The 19,979-nt window shown below is 45.2% G+C and overlaps 1 protein-coding gene across 3 annotated transcripts in view; it reads left to right on the forward strand.

Moving 5' to 3' along the window:
- The first annotated feature begins 383 nt into the window (after positions 1-383).
- The window catches only part of TP53BP1 (tumor protein p53 binding protein 1), an 81,567-nt gene continuing 61,971 nt past the window's right edge, over positions 384-19,979 (forward strand). For 2 of the 3 annotated variants that reach the window (XM_075006955.1, XM_075006956.1), the window contains exons 1-12: positions 384-428; positions 803-978; positions 1,365-1,452; positions 1,771-1,858; positions 2,488-2,570; positions 3,379-3,540; positions 4,004-4,085; positions 4,965-5,149; positions 6,926-7,052; positions 9,980-10,071; positions 15,579-15,784; positions 16,952-18,254. In XM_075006955.1, coding sequence (XP_074863056.1) covers positions 811-978; positions 1,365-1,452; positions 1,771-1,858; positions 2,488-2,570; positions 3,379-3,540; positions 4,004-4,085; positions 4,965-5,149; positions 6,926-7,052; positions 9,980-10,071; positions 15,579-15,784; positions 16,952-18,254 — 2,584 coding nt within the window. In that variant the 5' untranslated portion in view covers positions 384-428; positions 803-810. Of the gene's footprint in view, positions 429-802; positions 979-1,364; positions 1,453-1,770; positions 1,859-2,487; positions 2,571-3,378; positions 3,541-4,003; positions 4,086-4,964; positions 5,150-6,925; positions 7,053-9,979; positions 10,072-15,578; positions 15,785-16,951; positions 18,255-19,979 lie in introns of those variants that run through there. The other variant, XM_075006957.1, reaches the window with a different exon arrangement.

Raw genomic sequence — 19,979 nt, forward strand, 5'->3', positions numbered from 1 at the left:
TCGGCCTTCGCGGGGGGGCTCAGAGCAGCGAGCGGCCGGCCGGGGCGGGAGGCAGGTTTCAGAAAGGAGAAGCTCACAAGGGGATTCCCCGAGGGAGGCGCCGCGCCCCGCCGCCTTGCCTCGCCTCGGGGAGCCAGGCTGGGCCGCGGCGCAAGTCTCCAGGCCTGTGTGATGCTGCCTGGCGGGGAGCCGCAGAGCCCGCGGTAAGGTGAGCACCGCGGCCGAGCCGCTGCGAGCGGGGGGCGGGGCACGGCGCTCCCCCTCAGGGGCCGGCCGGCCGAGAAGCTCGCCGTTGCTGGGGAAACGGCGCAGCCGTGCGTGAGGCGGGACGTGCTGCGGCGGCTCCAATCGGGGGGCGGAAGTATGAGCAGCCGCGGGAAGCAGGCGAGCGGTGGGGTCGGCTGCGGCCCGAACTCGGGGGCTGTAGGGTGAGGGGTGCGGAGGGGCCTGGACGAGCGAGCGAGGGGCGGGGCGGAGAAGGGAAGTCCCGTCCCGTCGGCTTTGTCTTGTGTCGCAGGGACCCGCGTGCCGGCCTGGCGGGTCAGCCAGTTTTGCGGCGCGCTGCGAGGGACTTGCTGCAGGAGGTGGAGCTGGGGCAGCCCAGGGTGTGCGCCAGGGCTCGGTCCCAGCACCTGCGCCTCCCGCCTACCAGTTGTCCCCGCGGGGCCGTGCGTGGAGGGGGCGGTGAGCTAGAAGCACTGCCTGAGTGGGGGCCTCCCTTCTGCATCGGCTCGCGGGGGCGGCGGAATAACTTCCCCGGAGCAAGGTCCCGCTGCTCTAACCCTTCGCTTTCTCCCTTTAGAGCAGTGTATGGAGCCCAGCCTGAGCCCCCTAGACTTAGGATTCTCTCAGCAGGACACGCCCTGCTTGGTAGTTGAGGACTCCCAGCCAGAGAGAGCAGTGATTGAAGACGACACTGCTCATGGCTGCCTCAGCTTGCTAGCCCTACGGCTTCCCAACTGCCAGAGCCCCGTCCTGGTGAGTGGAATTCGTGGGAGGGAGGCAGGCAAGAACCATGTTGTTATATAGTTTGTCTGAGCTGTGCAGGAGAAGTAAGCTCAATTTAGTCTGAATTTACTCCAGGTGCTTAGTGAGAAACAAATATCAGAGGGGTAGCTGTGTTAGTCTGTATCCGCAAAAACAGTGAGAAGTCCTGTGGCACCTTATAGGGTAACAGATTTATTGGAGCATAAGCTTTTGTGGACAGAGACCTGGTTCATCAGATGCACATCTGACAAAGCAGCTCTTTGCCCACGAATGCTTATGTTCTCCAGTAAATCTGTTAGTCTGTAAGGTGCCACAGGATTTCTCCTAGTTTTAATGAAGAACACGTGATGCAGAAATGAGGTCCATGTGTTTTACAGGAGACAATGACAAGTCCTCAGGGTAGCAAACTTGCTGTTGGTGAAGCAGGAGAAGACGACAGAGGCACTGTGGAAACACAGTTCACAGGTCAGGAAGCACAAGTAACTTTACCTATTATTTATCTGTGCCGCATTAACATTCTTTGCATTCTTGTTGCTTGCAGGGGAATGAAACTTAGAGTAACAGTTGTTTTGATGAGACATTTGGGGTTGCTGGCTTTGGAGAGGATGGTTTCCAAGATTTTGGAATCATTATCAAAAGTTGCATATCAGGGATGGTGGGCTAGGGAGGTATCACAGTCATCAGTTACTGTCAGAGCCTCACTGATTTCCCCACTGCTAAATGTCCATCAGTATAGCCAGAAGTTTGCCTATATTCCATTCTAATGGCCTGTTGTGTTTTCAGAACCCATGGACAGTTCTACTGATCTGGACACGACTGGCTCACTCAGCCAAGTTATTGATCGGTTGCCTCAGCCTACCAGGAAGAACAGGTGGATAGAATATTCCTTGCCCTTGCCCCCATCTCCAGCTCCATTTCTGTTTGTTTTAGAGGGATCATTTGGGTGACCTTTCCTTCTTAAGTGGTGGAGTAGTCTTGTATACCTGTGTCAGAGGGTTAGCCATGTTAGCTTGTATCCACAAAAAAAATGAAAAGTCGTGTGGCACCTTATAGACTAACATATATTGGAGCATAAGCTTTTGTAGGCAAAGACCTAGTTCATCGAATACGTTGGAGTGGAAATTCCAGAACTCTGATGAAGCAAGTCTTTGCCCATGAAAGCTTATTCTCCAGTATATCTGTTAGTTTATAGAATGCCTGTGCCACTGAAGTTAACCGATGTGTAACAGAACAATAGTGAATCAGTCCAGAATGCAGCAAAAAATCCTATTTGTGAAATTTAGCACTTTTGCTGGATATCTGTGTAATCCTCTGGAATGGTTCTTGTGTGCTGAGTAATACCCTGTAATCCAGGGGATAGTGATTTTTTTTGTTTAGATGCTGTGGGTATCTGAAGGGTCCATTTGTGAATAGAAGTAAACTAAGAAAGTGGTCTGATTCACAGTGCAAAGTGTGGTTTATATTTCAGACTGTTAATATTATCTCTTCTCTCCACTGCAGCATTCTTGGGATGGTGACAGCTGCTGCTGAGGAGGCAGGTGAAGATGCTAGGTGCTGCACTACCCACTTGCCAGATGCTGAAGGTAATTCTTTGCTCTAGGCTCTTCCTTGTGTTCCTCAGAGCATTAAAATCTGCTTTGAGCTCCAGAAACATTTGCGTGCATTCATATAACTTTTCCCTTCATCAGGTTCGGTGTTTCCTATCAGATTAAGATAACCTAAAGCAATTGTTAAGAAATGAATAATTTGCCTAGGAGTTCATCCAAATATTTTGGGGGTTTAGAAATCAATACTGATTGTGTGCTCTGTCTTTGAAAACCACCAACTTTTTATCCACCTGTATTCCCTCTCAAATGTCAGTGGAGTTCTTATCTTTGTGCTGGCCAGGGCCTTCAAGGGAGAAGGGGATTTAGGAGGGGCATAGAATTAACCATATGTAGAAAAGTCCAAAAAATTTCTAATGATATTTGTTATGCTAGCAATTAAGGATAGTTGATACGATAGTATCATTAACTATTGGCCTTTATCCACAAGTGCTACACGTGGAATCTGAATTGCTACTGTTATTTCCTGGGATACAGTACGATTTTTAACCTTGTTTGGTAACTTGTGGGCAAATGCTGGCTTTTCAATGTCAACCATTGCACCTGTCATACTGGTTTTGTTGTTGTTGTTGTTGTTTTTTCTAATTACTAAAGGAGGATTGTGCAGCTTTCGTAGAGTACTGAGAACAGCTGAGTTTATCTCCTTTGGTTATAGTGGATGCTTTAATGTATCCTCTGTCAGGGAAGGTGTCTGTGAACTAGCTATTTTGTTCCAGTGTTCGATGAGTGTTAACTTTAATGGTGATTGGTACCTTTTTTTTTTTTCTTGATGGATGTTTGGTGCTAGACTCTGGCACATCACAGTTGGGTTTTGGAGCTTTGGAGCTCTCACAAAGCCAGAACTTTGGTGAAGACTCTTCACTGAGTGAAGAGGGCAGAGGGCACCAGCTTCAGTCAGCAGGCACTGTCCCTACTTGCACTAATCCAATGAGGAATGACTCTAGTGAAGGTATGTAAATAGTTTTGTTTATAGAGATACTTTCCTTAGATGTAGATTTTTCTCTGATTGTTTTCGAGTGAGAAGGAATGCTTCCCGCGATAGGAAGTGTGAGATTGAAAATGAGATTAAAGCTGCCCAAAGCTTGAAATAGGAATTCTGCCTTCCTGTTTTCTTTGGGCTTGTTCATTCACCCTTGTGTTGGACACAGATGTTGACACTTGGGATACTTCTAAGAGTGCCTCTTTTTCTCAACTAGCTTCTCACAATCCAGAAAATCTGACACTGAATCTGTCCTTTGCTACAGACCTCACAATCCCTGTCTTGCTTTCTCTATATGGACCTTCTAGATTGTAAATTCCTGACAGGGTTGTGTTGATATTTGTGTAATATGAAGTGCTAAGCACACTTATTGATGGTTGCCAGGACAGATTATTTAAATTGAGCAACAAATATTTTTGGTGTCTCCTGTTAGTGCTGCACAAAGTTGAGAGGGAAGCTCTGTCCATTGGTGAAAGTTATCATGGTGCACAATGCCAGCAACAGAAATCTGAAAGGTAAAACGATTACCTTCTGTGTCGATTACTTGGGTGGGGATGTGCAGAAGAAGGAAAGCTGAGAAAACAGCAAGTATGTTTGCTTGAGAGCTGCTTATAGAGTAAGTCACTGAAGGAACTGGCTCAGTGATAGTGGCTGAGGAGAGCTCCCAACCTTTCCTGGCTGGAAAGAGGTGGTGTGTGGAAATGGTGCAGTAACATTCAAGGAAATGTGACATTTTTTATGTGGCACTTTAGTAAGCTAGAGGAAAATGCTTGTGTTTCATTTTAACTTTAATCAAGCAATGTATTTATTAAAGGACATTTTGAAGCCCATGCCACTGTTTATCCCTATTTTCAAATGAGCTGTGATCTCTCAGAAATCTGTGTTAATGATACTTCCCAGGAGGGATTCCCTTGGCTATTGGAGAGTTTCACTCTTTTATAAGTTGTTATAACCAAAAAATTAGTTATTAATCCGAATTATAAAACTTACAGTGGTGAAACGCTTCAATTTTACTGTTAACTAGCAAAATGGAATGTTTGGATTCCATTTGCGTTATCCAGTTTGCATGATGACAACTTCCTAATCAGTAAGTAATGTTTTACAAGTATATTTAACACTCATTTTTTCAACTTCATAATCAGCTGAAATCAGAACCTTTATCATGAAGTGTTTAACTTAGCTTTAAACTGAGCTCTCCTTACCCCTACTCCATATTCACTTTGAGCTTGTGTATTTTGACAAGAGTAAAAATATTTTTTGTCTGGCTATCTCTGTGGTGATTACAAGTGAATAAGGTTTGGTTTTTGTTTTTGATTTTGATTTTTTTTTTTTTGCCTGGGCTGGTAAATTATTCACTATAGCTCTGCAACACTAGTATAAATTTAATTTCCCAGGTCAGAAGTTATGTCTACCTCTCCCAGAATTCCACAGCAACACAAAGAAATCATCAGGATACAAATGTCTGTCTGCAAAGGGCTTGAAAGTGGGTTGCAGGCTGAGAAGGCACCTGATCCTAGTCTGCAGGAGTCAGAGATTTTGTTAACTCAAGAAGATATGTTTGCCCAGAGCCACACAACAGGTAAAAACAGACCAAATAATGCCAAAGTAGCCATCCTAAGGGAGCAGTCACTATTCTGTTTTTGTGGGCTGGGGACTATGCATCTGTTATTGGGTGACTGGTCTATTTAAGAGGAGCTGGGGTACAGTGCAACTGGATTGATTATCTGCTGTCCACTGGACTTAGGGTAGGGTGACTGGGGTTTCATAAGGGTGGCACTCTGTAGCTTTCTGCAGACACTGTAGGAGTAAGAAAGCTCCTACAAGATCTGGAGTCAGCAGGGAGAAGACATCCAAAGGGGAAGCCTGGTGGAGAAGGTCAAACTCAAGGCAAGATGTGCTGGGAGAGCAAAAAGATAGACCCTCAACCCGAAGAGCTATTCCCAGAGTTTGGGGCAAAAAATTGCACTGTAGCAAGATGACAGACCTTCAGAAGTAAGGGTGAGCTTAGCTGAAATTTGGGATGAAAACATAGTAAGCTTTTAACTTCTATGTTGAAAGACATTCTGCAGGATTTAAATTGGATCCCAGATGGCAAAATATTTGAAAGTCTGAGCTATGTGGATTTTTTTTAAGGACGTTACTGGGCATGTATGCCTTTTGACATAGGGAAGCAGGTTACAGTGGTCGGACTGCTTGGAGAGTGTTCCATTGAAGTCTTTTTGTTCATGGGAAAGTACTTTGGGAAGCAAAACAAAGCTTTTAGTATGGGGAGTGTTCAAATGTTTTGTCATTGTCCGGAGAGGTGAATGATAGGAATGCCATTAGAATGGTTGAGCATTCATCCCTTTTCCCTGCACTCCTCTTTCCCTGAGAAAGTATGCCCATGTAAAGCTTTTATGTGACAAATTAGAAAAAGATGAGCACACATTTTACACCTTGCCCACGTTGGGGAAACCTAATCCAAAAATTCTTACTAATTTAGCTGAACTGGTATTATAATTGGTACAAGTGCTAGTGTAAAGGCTCCATCAGCCAGAATCATTTTTACTCCATCAGTTGAACTTGATTTTCAGTAGGTTTGGAAATATTTGACTGCATGAACAGGGATATATAGACGAGGAATAGAGGCTGTCTTTATACCCAGGACTGGTGAAACCACTAGTGGACTATTTTGTCTCCCTTATAGCCATACTTTAAAGAGATATTGAAAAATTAAGAGGTTTCAGAAGAGTCACAAAAAAAAATTGAGGTCTGTAAAATGTGCCTTGCCATGAGACTTAAAACAGTCTACTTAAGTTATTGAAAGAGAGGTTTAAAAGGTGCTGTGATCATGGTTTAAAGACCTGGCCAAAAAAGAAATTGCACTGGTTTAACTAAAAGGTGCAGGGGATTTTTAAAACAATTTTAGTTAAATTGGTATCACTTATTTTCAAATCTTTTGGATCTAAAAGGGGAAAAGCAGTAAGTTTCCTTCTTCTTTTGTTGTTGCCAGAGTCTTGTCTACATTAGTGCTCCCATCAGTTCTGACAGTGGTTTGGCTGACCTGGTATTGAAATTACTGGCTTTTTTTTTTTTCCCCTTAAAATTCTTTAGTGTGAACATGCATAGCCAATATAATAGAGTAGGCTGCTTTTGCGAGCTAGTAATCAGCCTTTTATTTCTTAGCCATATGACGCTTGTTTCATGTGCCTTGGCCTATAGAGATGCAATTCCAAAATCCATTTTTGTCTCACTGAGAATATTGGTCTTTTGTCAAACTGGGAGGTAGCTTTGTAGAAGTGAATTGATCCCTTATGATTGTATCTGGATAACTTGCTTTATATTAATCCATGCTGTTTCCTCTTGCTTCAAATAGCTGCAGAGGGTGACTGTACCATAACCAGGGTGGAAGTGGGACGTTCCATGGCATGCACCCCTGCTGGCACTCTGCACCTCCTGCATCTCTCTGGGCAGGGGTCCCTTGGTCAGGAGAGTCTTTCCACGTAAGCAAATAAATACACAAATAAATAAAAAGAAAGAGAGAAAAAACAAATCAACACAATCTCATAATACACAACCAGTGCTTCTAATGTGCACTAGTCTTGCATGGAATGAAAGTCATTCGGATAAACAGCCCAGCATGGCATCTGGGTAGGTGGGGTTAAATCTTCCAATGTGGATTAAATTGTAATTGGGGTTGTCTGCAAACTGAAGTTGTTGAAACTTAATAACTGTAATTCTGGTTATTCAGGCTGGTTTCTGTGGGGAAAAGACACTGGACTCAATAGTAATCTTTCAGCCTTCCCCAGGAAGAATAGGGGACCTTACAGGTTTGCTGTCAGATGAGTAAGGACTTCATGGTCCTTGTGTGAGAAAATTTATGCTCTTTGGTTTTGATTCTGTTCAGATTATGACAAGTCATAGTCTGTGGAGGAGTTGTAAAATATGTTCAGTCTTAAGAGTCCAGATTTATAACTAAAAAATTAAGCAACATATTTTACCTTGTCATAGTTCTGAACTCCTAATAGCTTTCTTAGAGGATATGTCCCCCGCTTTTTGCATGCTTCAATACCTCTTTGGTAGCTTTATTTGAAATAAACTTCAGTGCAAAGGTGAGTGAACAGGCAATACTTCAGATCTGGGAGAGTGATCAATCCAACTGATCTATACTTCAGTGTCCATTTATGGCTGAAAAGTGGTAATGTAAAGAAGAGGGTTTAAAACTTATTAGTCAGTGATGAGCTACTAGGAGAAGGGAGAGTTTACACAGAAGGAAATTCCTCTGTTTTATTCAGAGGAGCCATATGTCTGATGAGAAGACATTCTTGTTATTTCTCTTTGGTTGGAGTTGAGGTGTATTGTTTTAATTTAGAAGAAACTGAAGGGAAGTTTACTGGTACTAAAGAGGCTTGTGGTCAGTGATAACAAAGAACTCTTCTGGTAAAGGATACAACAGACTGCCTCGTGACCTGTGACTCTCCCGTTCCCCAGAATAGCCATTCACTTGGCCTTATTTTTAGAACTAATCTCTTCATCACAGTGTCCGCTGTGCATGGTTTCTCTCAGAGTATTCGATCTGCCTGTTGTCTGATGCCCACCATCTTATGCTTTTGAGGCTTCCAGACCACCCATGTTAGTGACTTCTCTTCCCCTCCCAGCAGCTTCTCCCTGCTCTTTTCCTATGACAAGGTGCTTGATTTTCTGTATTCTGTGCTCTCCTCCACTCTTGACTTTTTGCCCCTCTCTCTGATTACGAGGCCCATCCTAGCTCTTCCCCATCATCTGCATTTGCACAGCAGAACATCTCTGGCACTAGGTCTGTGACCTTGTTCACTTTCTCTACTACATTTTCTCTCCTTCAATTCTTCTCCCATCCTATTCACATTCCTGGATGCACAGTCCTATTCACCTGTTCACACTTCTGACTCCTTTCTCAAATTTCTCCCTAGACAGGATCTTACTGATCTTTTTGCTACCCACACCTGGTCTGGTAAATTTGCCAAAATTTGTTGATTCTCTTCCTCCTCCCCCCCCCCCCCCCGACATCCCCATCTGATACAGAAGCTTTTCCTGCTCTGCTTTCAGTCTCTAAGCCTTCAACCTACCCTAGTGCCCCGTCCAGCTCCCAGTTTCCCTTTCAGCCATTCCTCTCTACGTCCTTTCTTTCTTAACCTGTCTGTCCTCTCCATCTATTGAATAAATATGCTTTAGTCTCTCCCACCTTGAAAACAAATAACGCAAAACAAAAAAAATCTCTACACCTTTGATTCCCATGTAGTTCTGCAGTTCCTGCCTCATTTCTTTCTCCCCTTCACATATAAATTCATTGAACAGACTATTTACACCTACTACCTAGAGTTCCCCCTCTTCAAATCCTGTCCTTGACTGTCTCCAAGTTTCTTCTTTCCTCAGCATGCCACTTCCACCTTTTCCTGGGTTACCGTTCAAAATTGATACTCCATTCTCTTATGATAGAGGGGTTCAAAACAATGAATTGTATGAATGATTTCTGTTTGTTGTCTCATAATTAAAAAAAAAAAAAGGACATAGTTAAATTCCAAGACAGCAGTTTAAAGCTGTTGAGAAGGTGTGCTTGTACAATGCATAAATGACTACAGTGCTATTTTAAGGCAAGATCTTAGCATATAGCCTTGACTTTCACTAACCGTGAAGAGTCATGCATAGTTTCACTAGGTAGAATAAAAAGAGAATACAATTGAGTTTAGAGGCTGGGATTCAATCCACCACAGACTTTCTGTATGATCTTGGCCAACTTATTTACCCAGGGTGTGTCTGGTTCCCATCTGTATAATGGGATAACAGTTTTCCCTTACGGTACTGAGGAGGGAAATTCATTAAAGATTGTGATGAATGTAGGGTACTTTCGTAAATAAGAGAACGTGTTTAAAGTACTTTTGGGGCACTTGGAATCGGCCACTGTAAGAAGATAGGGCACTGGGCTAGATGAACCTTTGATCTAACCGGCTGTTCCTGTGCTTCAGAACATAAGTCAACCACTAACTTCATGTGGTTATGAAAAATCTGTACAGAGAGGAAGTTTATTTTGTAAACTTCTATCCCATAGTTTCTTGCACGTTCCTCAGAAGTATCCAATACTGGCCATTGCCTGAAGCAAGATACTGAATTCGATGTCTCCTCCATTCGTGATTGTTTCTATACTTTAACTGAAGTTTGAATAAAAAGTATTCTCCCTGCTTTTGGGCTTCATCTGTAGACTGTTGCTGATTGACATCTGAGCTGTGGGTCCCCCGCCTGTGTTCCTGTTTGATCATTTGAGGGATTTAGGCTGTTTGGCTTGGTTGTTTTAGCTGGTGACAAAGGCCCCTGTTGTGAAAAACTGGAGCCACTCTTGTGGAGCAAGAGAAGTAACTAAACTATTAACTGACCTGTGATTTTCTTTCCTCTGAAGTTGTTCTTCAGGCCTAACTACTCCTCCTGATGCCTGCAAATCCCATCCTCTTATCATCCCGAGCAGTCCCACAGAACAGGAGGAAGTGAAAGGTAAACCTTCTGTGAAACTGATGTAGTTTTGACTTCTTCTACATGCTCCTTCAGCTTGTTTGCATAGTTTCTGCCAAATGCTGCAGAGAAACATGGGCATATTGTAATTTAAGTAACATGACTCTCCCAGTACGTGGCCCTTCCCCAGTCCAGCGGCTGGCAAAAGCCAGCTCACCAAGCCATTTAATCTGGCCTGTGAATGGAGGAAGAGCTTTGCACAGTGCCCATGCCCCTAGCAAAATCGTTCAGCTCCTATTGGCTGGAAGCTTTCACAGTTCCCATTGGCTGGCAACTGGCCAATAGAAGGTGAGATTTTTTTTGCTGGAGTGTGGGCAGTGCATGAAGTCTCCCCCAAAGTGCAGAAAGTCAGGCAGTCTAGGGCTGCTGGCTGGAATGGGAGCCTGTCTTAAATGCTGCTAGTCAGTAGCCACTTAGGTAGGTGCCTCTTGGCCACAGCTTGCCTCTGGCACTCAACCCTCTCACATACCCCACGGCCCTCCTAGACCCTTTATACTCTCCTATACCCATCCCCCTGCCCCCAGGCCAGAATCATCTCCTGTACCCATATCCCCTCCTGGATACCGCATCCCAATCTCCTGCCCCAGGTCACAACGCCTTCCTTCCCACAAGTTCCCTTTCAGACTACACACCCTTTCTTGCGCCCCAGTCTACCACCCTGAGCAACCTTCTTCACCCAACCTCCAGCCAAGACCCCCACACCCTCTACATAGAAAAGTAAGGCCTTGACCACTTGGCGAAATCTTGAGTACCCCGCCCCCCATCAAATTATTGCCCAACTGTGCCCCAGAGTCCTCAAACTTGCTTGGTTCCTTAAGTGCACATCCAATGAGCCAGTCTCGCATTGCCTCCCCCATATCTTTGAGAAGGTAGATAGCATACAGCACCATGAGTTAGTTTGTCCCTTTCTCTCTCGTTAAGATGGAGATGCACTGAAGATGGGACACAGAGAGCCAGCTAACGCTATGCTCCGTTCTTGGAGGCAAGGCATTCTGGGTACAGGATGGGTCCTGCAGGGCAGTAGGAATCCCTCTCATATATAAATACATTGCATTGGAGGTGGAGGTTAACACCTACATTAATAATCATTGTACATGTTGACTCTCTCTGGTGCGGCGCTAGACTTGAGTGGTCCCAAACCAGGGAGTGGAGCCCCATAGCTGGCTGCAGCAGAAGGCTGACATAGATGGAGCAGGGATGTGGGGTACTCAGGGGAAGAGGAGGAGTGGCAGGAGAGACCCTCAACCTGGGGCTGGAAGTGCAGCCACTCAGCTGTGGGATTCCACAGTCAGCCACAGGTCCTGGGCTGCCACCCTGTCTCTTCTCCAGAGTGCCATCTCCATCCCCGATATTCCCTCTCCCTCTTTGAGCTTGAACACAGAAAATCAGCTTTTTTGCTGTGCTCTGAGAGAGCAGGGAAGGAGTTGCTGTGTGCAGGCCCCTCAGGCTTTTCTCTGAGCGCTCCACCCCCAGAGCATCGGTGCATGCTTGACAATGGATGTTGCTAGACAAGGAAAGTCCGGATTCTAGAGGTTCAGTTTGTACCTTAATTCAGACCCCTTGTGCATTATAACACCATTTTCAACTTTATAATCCCATACAGCATTTCCACAGGATTCCTGCCTCGTTTAGTGAGCAGGTATAAAGTGCTCTGAATAGGTAGTCATTCAATATTTTTCTTACCCTTCTGGTTCAAAGTGTGACTCCAAGCCTTATTAAAACATCCACTATCCAAACGCTGCACCGAATAGAAAGTTGGTCATTTCCTCATTGGTGTTGCTGTGATGTGTTCTCTGTAGCATCTGTGGGTGTCACAGATGACATTCTTAGATGACTGTCTAGCCATTGCCCATTATAAGATCAGGCCCATACAATTTCCAGATCTGAAGAAGTGGGTCTGTCCCACAAAAGCTCATCACCTAATTAATTATTTTGTTAGTCTTTAAAGTGCTACATGACTTCTTTGTTTTAAGAATATGATGTTAAAGCCAAATTTATCTCATGTTCAATACAGACAAGCTTGGTTAATATGTGAGAGAGGGAAATGCCTCCCTTTCAGTTTATCAAAAGTAGGTCCTCCCTTCCTTCAGGATGGGACCTTCAGGCAGCTGTGGATGGGAGATATCCTGCCTTCCCTCCAGGAACTTGCAAGTTGTAGGTCCTCTCTCTTCCCTGGCCAGCCCACAGGTGAGCAGTTCTGCTCCTTTTCACTTTTCCTCCAGTCTGTGCTGAGTCCAAAGCAGCTGTTTAATCCTTTGTTGCAAATTGTTTGGTTTGTATATTTCATCATACCAAGATACAGTTGTATTCTTTCTGAAATGACCTCTTTGTTCACTACATACCTTCTAAAGAAGCAGGAATCGTATTCTAGAACCCCGTTTCATTCCGTAAGCGCTATCCAGCCTGTGCATTGAGCAAGACAGGAAACCTGTGGAAAAATAGCGTGTGATTTAAAGTCTGTATTGTCATGAAGTATCTGCACAAAGGGGCTGAATTAAGGTTGCATAGGCAACCGTAATCTTACACTTCCTAACTTCTGAGTACATCATTTTGCAATCCCAGTGTGTGTGTAACATTTTAATGCAACTTCCCAAGTTAGTGTGTATGCGTTTTAAAAAAAAAAAACAACCCTGAAGAAAGCAGCACAAATTCAGTCATATTAAACAGATTTGATCCCCATATAACAGGACTGGGGAAGCTCTGGCTCGCAGTCTGGATTTGGCCCACAGCTTTCCTACATCTGGCCTGTGGTGGATGAGGGTTTTGGAGCCTCATGCACTGGACTCAAGCAAGATCTGCTCCACAGGCTCTGCCTAGTGGGGCAGGAAGTGGCTCCACGACCACCAATCCCTTTCCCCGGTTGGGGGAATGGTAGCGCTGCCTGGAGAGGCTTCCCCCCACTGCTTTGATCAGACAGAATTCTAGCCAATGAGAATAGCAGAAAGATGGTGATTGGGAGCAGTGGGATAAAAGTCTGTCCAGGGAGTACTTTTCCATGCTGCTGTGCTCCAAGACAGGGGAAGGGGAGTGTCAGCAGTACGCAGAGGTAAGTGGTGACTCCTCATCCCCAGCCTTCTCTTGCTCCCCATCCTGCCCAGACTATCCCTGCCCAGCTCCTGCTCCCTCCCATGCAAACCCCCCCAGCCTGTTCCTGCACCCTCCCTTCTGCCCAGACCACTCCACTCACAGCCTGTTCCTGCAAACTCCCTCTTGCTTTGACCCCTCACCTCCAGCTCACTCCTGGGCCTCCCCCTCCACTGCTACCCCAGCCCACTTTATACACATTACTTCCTTCTAAGATCCACCAACACTTGCCTACTCCTGCTCCCCAGCAGCCTCCTCCTACACACTGACCCACCCTTTTTGGTCCCACCCCAGACCCCCAAAAGAGTTATTCTGCCTGAGGGAAGCCCTGAACCTCAGCTTTCCCCTTCCCCACCTCCTGCCTGTGGGGCTGGAGCATGAGTGGAGTAAGGTGTTGGGAAACATATTAGTGAAGGATAGATCTATATCTGTATCTATGTTTTGGCTTCTCACTTTTATGTGGCTCCAAACTGATTTTCCCCCACCACACCCCATGCGTTAGTGGCTCATAACCCAAAAAAGATTCCCCATCCCTGCCATATAGGTTGTCAGCAGGGTTGGGACCTTTAGTTCCACAGCACAGACCCCTACAATTTGAGTTAACTGAATAACTAACTAGTAGCATCATGAGGGTGTTATCTTCCATGCAGACAATCCACTGGAAGAGCGGGGAGAAAATTTATATTTTTCATGGCTAGTTTCTTGACAACTGAATGTTTTGACTCTAATGGTTGGATTACCCCTGTTTCTTTGCCACTGTGAGAACATGCAGGGAGTTGTGAAGTTGGTTTAGAATGAGTAGAGGTACGAGACAAGGAGATCCAGTATTGCCAAGTATCTTCGTCCTGCATCTAGAGAAAGCAATGGACAAGATCAAAGAAGAGGTAGACGGGATATCTGTGCATGGGAAAAGAATTAACAGCTTGAGGTTCGCGGATGATGTTATTGAGGAAGATGAGGAGAAGTTAGCAAAAACGGTGCAGGTGCTAAACGAGGAATGGAAGCAGTATGGACTGATTATGAACATTGAAAAAACAATGGTATTTGGAGAGAAGGAAATAGGAAGGAAGATCAGTGTAGATGAGATTGAACTAGAGAATGTAGAGAAGTTCACATGTCTGGGGAGCAACATAACATGGTCTAGCCTGTAAGAAGGAAATAGCAACTGGAATAGCAAAAGCAAGAGCAAGTTCGAAGGCAATCAATGAGCTCTGGAAAAGCAAAGTGATTACCTTTTGGAATGAAGCTGAGCATCTTGTAGCATGTTGTGTGGGTGTGAGACAGGGGTGATAACAAAAGATTCAAAGAGAAGAATTTAGCGTTCAGGAGGAGGAGTTATAGAAAGATCCTGAGAATAGGATGGATGCAGAAGGTCACCATTGAAGAATTGAATAAGAATATACAGCTGAAAGAGAACCTATTGCAAAAAGTTATACAACAGAAGTTACAGCTACTTGGGCATATTTGCAGAACGAGCGGTGAACAAAAAATCAAGACCTGGTATTTGTCATAATGGATGGTTCAAATAGGAGAGTCAGACTCCACAGAGAATGGATAGATGATATAGTATACAGAAACTAAGCCACTCCGACTGGATGGAGTAAGATGGAAAGATAGTGAGAGAGGCATCGGACACCAACGGGCGTAGAGCCCATTGTTGTCGATGATGATGATAGAAGACTTCACAATCCAACTTTTTTTTCCCTGCATAGAGGAAGCAGGGAGAGAGGCCCCTACAGGGCTTGCAGTGCTGCTCCCCTTCCCCACCCTGCCTCCATGCACGAGCTCCTGGGCCCTTTGGTGCTTGCACTGCCCCTCTCCATGCACTAGCCCTGGGTCCCTTGAGGTTTGTACTGCACTCCCACCCATACACTCTACCTTGCCCTGTGCGCCCCTTGCTCCACCCCCCGCGGCTCCCTTCCTGCAGCTGCCACAGGCAAGCACCCTTCTCCACATCAACCCACGTGGATTTCAAGGTAGTTTTTCCTGATCAAACCTCTCCCCCCCCCGCCCCCCAAACAAAGGTCTTGCAGCCTCCGGGAGCAGGAAAAGGGGACTGGGCTGGTGGCCGCAGGGACTGGGCTTGGTGTATGTCCCATCCCCAGTCTCCTCAGGCTGCCTGTGTCTGGTCTTTGCATATTAAAACCCCAGGGAGCCTGTTTCTCCAAGCATGAGCGGCCAGGCAGGGTATCTTTGGGTTGTCCATGAGTGCCTGAGCAGGCCACACTTAGAAGTTTCTTTAACATCTAGTTGGGGGCCGGAAAAAAAAAAAGAGAAATTGGGTGCATGCAGCCCCTTAAGAGGATGTTTGATATGCCTGTTCTATTGGAATATGTTGGGGAACCTTAATTTAAGGTGCTGTTTGGAGCTATAATTAACTTTTTAATTTCCCTCTTTCACATCAGATGAGCAAGTGGATATTTCTGCTTCAGCAGTAGGAAGAGATCTTCTACAGGAGAAGCAGAGAGGAGATGAGCCCATGGAGATGGGCAATCCACCTGTCCCACCAGTTCTTCATGTACCACCACAGGCTTCAACGCCTGTATCCCAGAGTGCCCCAGTCTTTGCTCCTGGATCTTTTCTTTTACCATCACAACCAGAGTTTTCTCATGTGGGTACTGAAATAGAATTTTCCCTCTCTATTTCTCCTTGTACCATTTCCCATCAGTTTGGGTACATGGTTGGGTGGAGAGGATTGGTTTCTGGCTCATTCCACTTACTATGCCGTGTGGGTTGCTCCTGCTTAGTTGGCTGTAGAGATCGTCTTCATCTGCACATTCATTCCACAGCCGTGTTCCACTGTATTCTTAGAAGAAAACTGCAGTGTGATTTAAAAGATTCTTACTAGATTTTTTGCTTGGTGTCCGTCTTTTAGCGTGGCCTGGAAACACATGAGATTCTCCCTTCCTTTTCTTTGGAAGTCTCTCTTGATTCTTATTTCCACATCCTATGTCTCAAATTACATCCTTGGGCTGAGATTTTTCTGGTATATATCAACAAAATGGTGGCTGTGGGAGACACCAGCACAACTCTTGATTATGCAGAGTGAAGGGCTGGTATTTTGTAGTACTGGCTTTAAAATGTAATCTTTTAAGGGCTATAACTGATCAGTGCAGTTTTCTTTTGAGAATTTCGTGACTTCTGTCATTTTTGTCATTTCCTTGCACATTTTGCTAGTGGAAATGAGCTACTCAGTTTGAATAATGGGCTGCTCTGTGGCTTTTTTGTGGCTTAACAAACACTTATTTTCATCCACATAAGAGCAAGTCGAGGGGCTTAAGGTTCTATTGGGACATGCCAGCTAGTAACTTCTCTTCCTAAGTAAAAAGGGGACCTTTTGATGCTTTAATATTGTGGCTGGTTGGTGCCAAAGAAAAACCAAATAGAGTATGTTATAGAGCTTCCTAGTGCCCAGTGGCAACATAGTTAACCTTTCTTCCTGTCCTGTGTTTATGCTGGGTGTAGTCATGTGAGATCAGAGGTATCAAAGATTGCACCTCTGACCACACAGCTATCTCTTTTGAGATGATAGTGAATGACGGTCACTTTTCTTTGCAGCAGGAGGGGACTTTTGCTCAGATAAGTAGAAAATTGATCTAGAAACTCAGGTTTTAAGATAACTAATTTCCATGTCCCTGAACCCAGGCCCTTTACTAAAAGAGAGGACCTCTTATGTGCTTTTTGCGTGCCAGATGGCTGGATCAGATGCCAGATACTTAGGGTGGCTAGAAGAATGTAAACCATAGAGTTGGTAGTTTTTCTCTTTTACCCTTTTTAGGATATTTTCATTCCAACTCCAAGTTTGGAGGAGAAACCTAATGGAGAAGAGAAAGCGGACGTTTTAATGGGATCATGTGTGCCAACAGAAGCCTCTGAAACCACAGAGGTTCTGGCAAAGATTCCCACAGGAGATTCTGGATTGTCCTGTAAGCTAGTACTCTCTGCAAGTGGAAGCAACCAGCCCACAAAGATGGAAGGCAGCACAAGCTTTCTAAAAAACAATCAAGACAGTGAAAATACACAGGTCGAGAGGGATTCTACACTTCAAGTTGCCGAGCTGAAATCCTGTTCTACAGAAAGCTACAGCATGCAACTGAGGCTAAGTGAGGACAGCCAGGCCCTGCTCAGTGAGAACGGTGGAAAGCCAAAAAGGGAAGATGTGCGGGCTACAGGAGAACCTACCATTTGTCCTGTTGCTGAAGGTGTAGCAGCAGAAGGGTCTGCAGCACAGATGGGATGCATTGATCTTACATGTGATTCTGGAAGCCAGAGATCTGCAGCTCTGTCTGTTCAGCCAGGGACTCCATCACAGAGTCTGAGTCAAGAAGCACTGATTGAAGTCAAAGAAAACATATCAAGAGAGGAATCTGAGTCTGAAGCAGTTTGTGAGACTCTGTGTGAGGCACAAGGAGGAAACAAGCAGGCAGAAAAGAAGAAACTAAATGAAGAGGGATCCTCTGACCCTCTAACTCTGTCTCAGGGGCTGATTGTTTTAAGGGAAACCCAGGAATGTGAAGATCAGGAAATGATGGAAGTAGAATCATGTGAGGCTTTTGGCAAAAATTCAGAAAAGCTATGTGACCTGAACCATGGGTTGGTCCAAATGGATCCAGACATCAGGAAAAAAGAAACCTCAAAGGATTTCAGTGTGGTTGCTGAAGTTAAAAGCATGAAGGATCCATCCCTGAAGGCTGCTCCGGAAGATGTGCCAAAGCTCAGTAATGTTCCCCCTCAGCCTTCTGTTGGGGAGTCTTCACAACAATGGGATGGCTCACGGCCCCAGGTGAAGGTGGATGTTGCCACAGGATTAGCCTCATGTGCTATAAAATGTCCAGACAGTCCAGGGAACAGGTGTGAAGATGAAGGTGACCTAGGACTGAAGCAAGTTCAGAAGGATCAGCAGTTTTCTTCTGTTCTGTTAGGGGGAGAGGGTGAGGTGTCACGAACACCACAGGACAGCCAGCAGCCACCACTGATGCCCTTGGAGAAGGCAGTAGATGTGCTTCAAAAACCACTGAAGACTAGCAATCTGGAGCAGGAAGAGGAGGGGTCCTCTGATCAATCCCCCTGTCCATCTAGTGGTAAGTGTATTTAATACTAGTGGTGCTACTCTCTCTAATGCAGGGGTGGACAAGATATGGCCTGTGGGCTAGATTTGGCTTGCCCCTGAAGCATGGGAGAACATTTAACAGAGCAGTTGGCTGCTCACTGTGGCTGTCTTCCTTGTTCGGGGGAGGAATGGCTTTGCATGCTGTTTCTTCCCTCAGCAAGATCTCTCTGCTCCTAGTAGCCAGAAACCACTCAGTAGGCACTGAAAGATTTTGTTGGGGATGGAGGCAGTGTGAAAAGCTGAGGTTGCTCCCCCTCCCGCAGCAAATGCAGAGAGAGGCATGGAACAGCCCTGCTTTGAGCAGTCTGGCTGGCAGGGAAGCCTTCCTGAGTGCGCCTGTGGCCAGGACCTGCTTAGGTAAGTGCCTCCCAGCCACAGCCTCCTTCCTGCACCTCAACTGCAATTCCCTCCTAGATCCTTTACCCCCTCTTATACCACAGCCCCAGGCCAGAATCTTCTCCAGCACCCAGACCCCCTCCTGGATCTTGCACCTCAATCCTTTGCCACAGTTCACAACCCCCTCCTTCACGCAAGCTCTCTCTCAGACCCTGCACCCTCTCCTGCACCCTAGGTCCCTATCCCAAGTTTCCTTCTGCACCTTACCTCCTTCCCAGACTCTGTATCCCTTCCATAGAAAAGTGCAGCCCTTGACTACTTACCAGAATCTTGGAGTGTGCTCCCCTAATCCAAAATTATCACCAACCCTTGTTCTAATGTGTTTCTGTAATACAGAGGAATAGTTTTGTGTAATTCTCAAAACTTCCCCAGTAGGGCTGATTCCATGCTCTCTAAGGGGCATATTGTGTGATGATGGTATCCATGTGCAGAGTGATCTGGGTCTTGATATTACTTGTATAGTATGTTTTTTGTTTTTTTTCCTCTTCTTTTGTATGCTGATATCATCCTCAATGCTGATGTAACTTCTGCAGGTTCCCATTTCCTTTTTTCCTAACAATCCCGTCACTTCATTATTCTAAGACACTGCTGTCACACAACCTTAAATACAGAATACACTTGATGCTGGCAAATGCTCAAAGATTTTAGGACTTAATGCTTTTGTTCTTAGTGAAACAAGTACAAAAGGGAGTGAACTCCTGTGGGAGTCTCAGTTTAATGGACTTTTAAGTTCATAAGTGACCAATCATGGTCATCCCCAGTCTGATCTGTGGCTTCCAAAATGTAGGAGAACCTCACCCAATCCTGTAACAGACTCCCTACTTTTGGTTGAGTTACTTAAATGTCAAAATCATGGTTTAAAGACAAATTACAGAGAATTCACCATTTATGCTAATTTAAACCTGCAAGTGACCCATGCCTTCATGCTGCAGGGAAGGAGAAACCCTCCCCTAATCTAAAGGGGGAAAATTCCTTTCTTACCGCAAATATGGCAGTCAGTTGGATGCTGAGCGTGTGAGCAAGATCTAATAGGAAGATACTGGGATAAAAATTCTCTCTGATTTTTGCTATTGGCAGTTGCCAATGGGTCACATGCCATACTAGGCAGTTCCATCATAGCATCTCCTCTATAAAATTGCTAAGCTCAGTCTTGAAGCCCATTGTTTTTTTTTTTTCTTTTTTGCCCTCACTGTTCTCCTTTGGCTTGTCTACACTTGCCCCCGTCTTCAAAGGGGCATGGTAATCAGGTTGATGGGAGATTACTAATGAAGTGCTGGGGTGAATAAGCAGCACTGCATTA

Source organism: Carettochelys insculpta, chromosome 12 (genome assembly GCF_033958435.1).
Source record: "Carettochelys insculpta isolate YL-2023 chromosome 12, ASM3395843v1, whole genome shotgun sequence".
Lineage (NCBI taxonomy): Eukaryota > Metazoa > Chordata > Testudines > Carettochelyidae > Carettochelys > Carettochelys insculpta.